This window comes from Xenopus laevis, chromosome 9_10L, assembly GCF_017654675.1.
Source record: "Xenopus laevis strain J_2021 chromosome 9_10L, Xenopus_laevis_v10.1, whole genome shotgun sequence".
In the NCBI taxonomy this organism is placed as follows: Eukaryota; Metazoa; Chordata; class Amphibia; order Anura; family Pipidae; genus Xenopus; species Xenopus laevis.
In genome coordinates, this window is record NC_054387.1 from 133,921,094 (window position 1) to 133,929,160 (window position 8,067).

The 8,067-nt window shown below is 43.7% G+C and overlaps 1 protein-coding gene across 3 annotated transcripts in view; it reads left to right on the forward strand.

The window, feature by feature from the left end:
- Positions 1-7,617, forward strand: part of LOC108703744 (oocyte zinc finger protein XlCOF6) — an 81,901-nt gene extending 74,284 nt beyond the window's left edge. Inside the window, exons 1-3 of one of the 3 annotated variants that reach the window (XM_041576560.1) lie at positions 3,864-3,992; positions 4,245-4,369; positions 4,932-7,617. In XM_041576560.1, the coding sequence (XP_041432494.1) occupies positions 4,366-4,369; positions 4,932-7,540 (2,613 nt within the window). In that variant the 5' untranslated portion in view covers positions 3,864-3,992; positions 4,245-4,365 and the 3' untranslated portion in view covers positions 7,541-7,617. Of the gene's footprint in view, positions 1-3,863; positions 3,993-4,236; positions 4,370-4,931 lie in introns of those variants that run through there. The other 2 variants (XM_041576561.1, XM_041576559.1) reach the window with 2 other exon arrangements.
- The last annotated feature ends 450 nt before the right edge of the window (positions 7,618-8,067 follow it).

Sequence of the window (8,067 nt, forward strand, 5' to 3'; positions counted from 1 at the left end):
ATCAAACTTGACCTAATCGATATCTGCTCGATTTTTGGCCTGATATCGATCGGGAGGACCCGTCGGGAGCCAGACACATGGTCAGATAAACTGCATCAGGGAATGTTGCTCCCTAAACTTCCCTTCCTTTTAAAGGAGTTTGTGTAAAAAAGAACGTACCAGTGCATACTGACTATACTCATTTAGAAATAGAAAAATTATGCTTAAAAGTGTTTCAGGCTGATTTATTGAATATTTCTGCAAAAACCTCAATAATCCCTCCCTTCTCTTCCACTTGCTGCTCCCTGAATTCCCAGGCTGTGCAGGGGAGCCGGCAGCTCTCATCTCCCTTCCCACTGGCTAGAATGCAAATCACTGGAAGGATGGCACTCGGGTCATTTTGTTTTCCGAAGTCTCCCGTCGGGCGTCGTAGGGAAACCGAAGCGATCTGAGTGCCGACCCGCAGAGTGCCATCCTGCTGGGGGATTCCCATTTTAGCCGGCGGGAAGGCATTTTGGGGACATTTGTCGCCCAAAGAAGAGGAGATTTGTTGCTGGGCGACTAATCTCTCTGGAACGCTACATGTGCCACCACCCTAAAGTGGTCAGTACATAATCTGAGATGTTAAATACACCTACTTGAAGAATCTTTTTATTCCTTTTAGGGACACTTTTTTCACCCCTTTCCCTCTAATTCTCTGAATCTCTTTTATTTCCCTCTCATCTCTAAAAAAAAAAAAAAGAAGAAGAGGGATTTGTGGGTGATATTATGTTTGTTTTTGGTCTTAGTGTACCATCTCCCTCCTGTGGGATCCTATTGGGGTCCAATACTCCATGTCTCCAAAACTCCAGTCAGGCTTTTTGGGGCAAAACTCAAATTTTTGGGTTTTATTTTTAATTTTTTGAGATTTATTAAAGCCCGATACAGCAAAAGGCCTAAATCTGAAAATCCGCCATTTCAGACCTGGCGAGGTTGTGTATAAGCCTATGGCGGAGGTCTCTATACTATTTTGACGTTTCTGTGGTCTGTACTGGAATTAGCCAGAAAATCCGACCATTTCAGACTTTTCAGGCAAAAATCCGCAAAATTCTGGCTTTTCAGGAAAAAGCCCAAAAAAATTGAGCAATTGTTTATGTATTGGTTTACCTAAGCACGTGGTATATAGGGACCCTAAAATGAAGACACACCCACATGGTCTGTCATTTCAGTTACTGCAAAATCAGCACATTTACAGCATTTTTTGAGGGGCAAAGATATAAAAAAGTAGGTTGACCCCAGAAACCCATATATTTTCGGAATTCTGTCATGGGAAAGCATATATTTTTTAAAAAATGCAGCAGTTAATAGCACAACTCTAGCAGTAACCTATTTTCCAAAAAATGTTTATTTCATTTTGAAATCTGATATGGGGCTAGACATGTTGTTACTTTACCAGGTGCCCTCAGCCATGTGATTTCATCCAGATTATTTTGGCATTAGAAAGGGAATGGCGAGGAAACCTGTGTGTGTGTGTTTCCCTTCAGTTACTTTCTGTAGGTGCTAAGGGCACTTCTCTGCTGCACTCACCTATGGTCCTACACACCTTCATTGCGCTAAAGCAGTGCTGTCCAACTTCTGTGGTACTGAGGGCTGGAATTTTTCTGGCCTACATGGTGGAGGGCCAATAATTGAAGCCACTATCTGTTTTATACCACACCCATGTTACTACAATGTCCACCATTAATTGTGGTAGCACACAGGCTTGGACTGGCAATCTGTGGATTCTGGCAAATGCCAGAGGGGCTGCTATAAGGTCCCATAGAAAGTCACTATTTAGTGGGCTGGTGGGGGCTGATTGGGCCTCAGTGTGGGCTGATTGGGCCTCTGTGTACCTGAAATGCCAGGGCCTATTTTAATTCTCAGTCCAGACCACTAGCACACCAAAAAAAACAATACTTACATATTTTGGATCCAGTTCCTGCCCAGAAAAGCTTACAATCTAGTAAGAAAGACTCCCACATCCATCTCAGGCACAACTACACCCCAAATTGTGCCCCTGCCCTGCCTCTTAGTATTCCAGATGTATTTTCAATAGCTTTCTCTGGCAATGGCCGTTACTGAGGGAGAGCGGGTCAGGGGCTAATTCCACATCTTCCCAATAGTGTTCCTTTCCCCTCAGCAGGGCCAGATCTAGGGGTACAGTAGTACAAATGAGGGTTCAGGTGCAATAAGAGGTTGAGTAGAAAAAACAAGATAGGGCTGGGGGAGGGGGAGAGGATGGGGGTTGGTAAAGTTTGAGGCGCTTGTGGGAGAGGATATAGTTGTTAATGTGAGGAGAGAGCAGGGAGGCCACAGGGTCAGTAACATGGAGGCAAAACTAATGGACGAGCTCCCACCTCAGTATTTTGTCGCTGCCCAAATTGAATATATTTACCAGTCCCCTCACATTTCTGCCTATAAATGAAGCAGCTCAGTAACCAATATCATCAGCAATGGGGCCCTTAATATTGTCTGCCTGGGGCCACATCAGCCCGTGTGTCCTGCGTTGTATAGTGACCATTCCACTGAGTGACACTTGTCTGTCAGCCGCTCCCTCAGAATAGCACGGGATCACTTTACAGCTGTCGGGAGACTCCGGGCTTCAAGGGCAGGACCGAGTGAATCGCAGCCTCTGTCCCTTACGGACCACTTCTTACCTGTGACTCACACACGTCATGCGCTCGCTCATTGGCTAAGAGTCAAGGGGCGGGACACAGTAGCATCCATGCTTTTGTCAACCACACTTTAGTCTTAGTTCTGTCCTTACAGGGGGCGGGGCACAAGCCAGTAACGAACTTGATGCCTGGGACACGGAGTTAGGGACTGAGGGTAATTGTTCTACTCACAGCGAAACAGAATCAGTCGCTTGTCAGTACTAAGAATTGGCTGGGACTGGCGGATATGTGATTAACCCCGGGATACAAAGTAGATTTATACATTGTGTGTGAGGGGAGCTGAGAGATATTAGTGCGGTACAGAGATATGTAGGGAATTGTCTCCCGTCCCTTACTGAGCCGCTTTCACTCCCACCTCCCAAGCACCCGGGACCATTGGTTTGTAGCCGGAGCAGGGAACTCTGGGAACTTCCACACAGGTAGGTACTGACCCCCCACCCCAATATACTGAGCCCATATGTGCTGCCTCCCTTATTCCTACCTTGTGTGGCACCCACCTCTGTCATTTACCCCTCACTCTCCTCTACTATGGGCTGTGTGTCTCATACTGGGGTTGCTACTGCGGGACTGGGGGTCGCTGCTGCTGCTGCTGGGGGTCGGTGCTGCTGTTGGACTGGGGGTCGCTGCTGGGCTCCTGTAATTCTACTGGGAATATTGCTGGGAATAATCCTCCATAGTAATGTCTAACCGCTTGTTTCCAGGTCAGTCCCTCCCACAAGGAGCCAATGGGAATGGAGGAAGCGAGTGACACAGGGATGAAGGGGAAGAAGAAGAAGAAGGATAAAAATGAGGAGGAGGAGGAGCGGGGGAAGAAGGAGAGAATGGTGAATCTGACACTGGAGATGATCTATCTGCTGACTGGAGAGGTGAGGGGCACTGTGACTGGCACACTGACAAGAGACTGTCTGTCTGTACAAAGGGGGTCTCTCTGCAGCTCAAACACCATTCTCTCTTCCTTTCAATATTTAGCACTACATCCCTAGGAAGAAGTCAGATGATGGGGGGGCCCTGCATGCCCCTGGCTCCGTCATACAGAAGGAAAATAACAAGAATGACAAGAAGATCCTGGAACTCATGTCCAACATCATCCAGCTGCTGACTGGAGAGGTGGGTACAGCGGCCCCTTATTGTTTAGTAACAGTGGATGATAATCCCTTTCTCTGGCTGGGGGATGACTGGAACATTGTATGTGACAGGTTGCCATAAGGACTCATCATGTTTCCATCTATTTTTCCTTGGACGAGTGGGACTATATAAAAGGAAACAAGGACATTTATGAGGATGGGGAGAAGGAGGAGCCTCAGCAGCTCCACCCACTGGGTGAGTAATGGGCACAGGATACAAAATATCAGAAGCTGGTGTGTAAGGGAATTAATTAGGAGGAACAGTACAAGGGATGTGTGGGAACAACAGAAACACAAATGAGCTGCTGACAGTAAAGCAGGAGCAGTGAGTTACATATGATGATTACACAGTAATACTGGTGATATGGGGACAGGATACTAAGGAGCAGTTTGTACATAAGGAAAGATGAATAGATTTTTATTCCATCTTACCTCTTAAGCTTTGTAGGCATTGGAGGACTATTCGGCCCACTGAGCTTGTCCGTCTCCCTTCTTTGCCATGCCCATTTCTGTTCATGTCTTTGGGCCTAAGTGAGATTGAGCTAAGCTCCATATTAAAGAAAACATGAATGTGTAAGTGCTTTAAATCCTTTTGGATATATAAGGAATGTACTTTATAAAGTTGTGTTTCCGGTTAATTTATTGAATATTTCTGCAAAAAGCCTAATAATCCCTCCCTTCTCTTCCACTTGCTGCTCCCTGAATTCCCAGGCTGTGCACTCAGCTCACTGCACTGTAGGACAGGAACCAATCAGCAGCTAGCAGGACCTGATAGGGAACTGAAGCCTGTCTGTGCTTGTGTGACTGCAGGGCTGTGATTGGCTGTCCCCCTCCTACTGTGCTTCTGGCAGGGACCGTTAGGACACGCCCACCCCTCATTTGAAACACAGACAGGGACCAGAAAATATCTATAGGGAGCTCCAATAAAGGGGCTATTTTTGAAAACAATATACATTTACAGGCAAAAGTAAAACCAGAACCATAAAGTATACATTATTGCCTACAAAATAAGGGGGTTTCATTAATCCTATATGTCTCCTTCTGTTTCTTCTATTCCTGCATCTCCTGACACAATAAATCCCTACATATATGTATAAAATGTGATAATGATTTCTCATGCTTGTGTCTTTGCCAGACCGTGAATATGAAGATAAGAGAGATATTACAGCTGATCTGGGAGGAACATTATGTTATACTAATGAGCCAAACAAGACTGGGACTGAAAAAGTAGATTTTTGTGCCAATGGAAATCTCGCAAACTTGGAAACTCCTCCAGACGAACAGCCCCCAACAGCCAATGGGATTAAAGAGGAAGTGGCTTCATGGGAAGAGGAAAACCAATCAGATTGCAGCATTAATCCACTTACAGAAGTGATACAGGGAACAGATACACTTACTCCTATCATGGGATGCAGCCTGAATAACAGCTTGTCAGATGATAATGTATCAAATCCTATTAAAGAGGAATTTACTTTATGTGAAGAAGGAAACGTTTCTGACTTTAGAATTATTACTGTTTCAGAATCTATGCAGGAAACCAATACATCTTCTCCTATCATGGGATGTAGCCTAAATAGCAGCTTGTCAGCCAGATATGTTTCAGATGGGATTAAAGAGGAATCTGTTTCATGGGAAGAGGGAAACCAATCAGATTGCAGCATTAATCCATTTACAGAACAGATAAAGGGAACAGATACACTTACTCCTATCATGGAGATGAATAACTCTTCTGAGTGCCATAAAGATTTTACTACTGAAGCCGGTCTTCTCCAGCATCAGGAAACTCACAACAAAGTAAATCCATTTGTCTGTTCTGTGTGTGAGAAACATTTTGTGTGTCATTCAGACTTTATTGTACATCAGAGAAGTCACACACAAAAGAAACCATTTTCTTGTTCTGAATGTGGCAAATGTTTTCCTTCTCGCAGACATCTTACAATACATTACAGAACACACACAGGGGAGAAACCATTTACCTGTTCTGAATGTGGAAAAAGTTTTGCAGATCCTTCAAGCTTTAATATGCATAAAAAATCTCACACAGGAGTGAAACCATTTTCTTGTTCTGAATGTGGCAAACGTTTCACCCGTCGCACAGGCCTTAAGACACATCTCAGAATTCACACAGTAGAGAAACCATTGACTTCAACTTTAACTCAGTGTCAGAAATGTTTTGCACATCACTCTGATATTGACAGACACGACTGCCTTCAGAAAGAAGAAAAACCACTCACATGTGCCCCAGACCTTGTACATCACAAGGTTCACACAAAAGAGAAACCATTTTCTTGTTCTGATTGCGGGAAATCTTTTGCTCGTCGCTACCATCTTGCTGAGCATCAGAAAACTCACACAGGGGAGAAACCATTCACTTGCACTGAATGTGGGAAATGTTTTGCACGTATATTACAGCTTACTGTGCATCACAGAAGTCACACAGGAGAGAAACCATTCACTTGTAATGAATGTGGGAAATGTTTCAGATATCATGGAGAGCTTAAAACCCATAAAGTAATCCACACAGGGGAGAAACCATTTTCCTGTTCTGAATGTGGAAAAGGTTTTGCCCGTCGACAAGACCTTACTGTTCATTTCAGAAGTCACACAGGAGAGAAACCATTCACTTGTACTGAATGTGACAAATGTTTCACCTGCATGTCACAACTAAACAAACATCACAGAGTTCACACAGGAAGCAAACAGTTCACTTGTACTGAATGTGGCAAATGTTTTACCCATAACTACGGCCTCACTGTTCATTCCAGAATTCACACAGGAGAGAAACTATACACTTGCACTGAATGTGGGAAACCTTTTACCCGTATGTCACGACTTACCAAACATCTCAGAATTCACACCGGAGAGAAACCATTCACTTGTACTGAATGTGGCAAATGTTTCAGTGATCGTGCAAGCCTAAATTCCCATAAAAGCATTCATACAGGAGAGAAACCATTTTCCTGTTCTGAATGTGGAAAAGGTTTTACCCGTCGCCAAGACCTTACTATTCATTTCAGAATTCACACAGGAGAGAAACCATTCACTTGTACTGAATGTGGGAAATGTTTCAGCCGTATCTCGCACCTAAACGGACATCTCAGAATTCACACAGGAGGCAAACAATTCACCTGTGCTGAATGTGGGAAATGTTTCAGTGATCATGCAGGACTTAATTCCCATAAAAGTGTTCATACAGGAGAGAAACCATTTTCCTGCTCTGAATGTGGAAAAGGTTTTAGCTGTCGCCGAAACCTTACGGTTCATTCAAGAATTCACACAGGAGAGAAACCATACCCTTGTACTGAATGTGGGAAACGGTTCAGACATCTTTCAGGCCTTTATTCTCATAAAAGTATTCATACAGGGCAGAGACCATTTTCTTGTTCTGTATGTGGACAAGGTTTTACCAATCGCCAACACCTTACCATTCATCTCAGAATTCACACAGGAGAGAAACCATTCACTTGTTCTGAATGTGGGAAATGTTTCACCCGCATCTCCCACCTAAAAGGACATCTCCTAGTTCACTCAGGGGGCGAACTATTCACTTGTACTGAATGTGGGAAATGTTTCAGTGATCGTGCTGGACTTAATTCCCATCACAGAATTCACACAGGAGAAAAACCATTCACTTGTACTGAATGTGGGAAGTGTTTTATGCATCGTTCCCAGCTCACTGCTCATTCCCAGTCACACACAGGAGAGAAACCAGTAACTGAACATATAACAATGATGAGTGAATAACATACAGTTGTGATGCTACCAAATTATCATTCATTTTGGATAACGCATGATTTCCTTTTAATAAAATTTTAATCCTTTTGGCTGCAGATTTTTTTTCAGAAGCACAGGTATTTTTTAGATTTGACCTTGTTGGAAAAAACTTTAGAAGGGAAAGTGGTGGTGAAAATCAACAGTGCTGTATTTTGGGTACTGGTTTTGTGTTATGCATGAAGGCACTTTGTGTATGTTGCAAAGCTCTATTTAATTGGGTGTGGAGAAGGTCTCTGGCATACCCCTTTCTGAGAATCAAACATCTCTTCTTGTTGGAGATGGTCAGAGTCCGTAAAGAATTTTTTAAGTTGTCTGGATGGAAACTCAAGCAATGTAACCAACTAGGGACTAGTGCAATTGTTATTTTGGAGTCAGGAATTTTTTCCCCTCTGAGGCAAATTGGAGAGACTTCAGATGGGTTTTTGCCTTCCTCTGGATAAACTGGCAGTTAGGCAAGTTATATATAGACTTAAAGGGATACTGTCATGGGAAAAAAA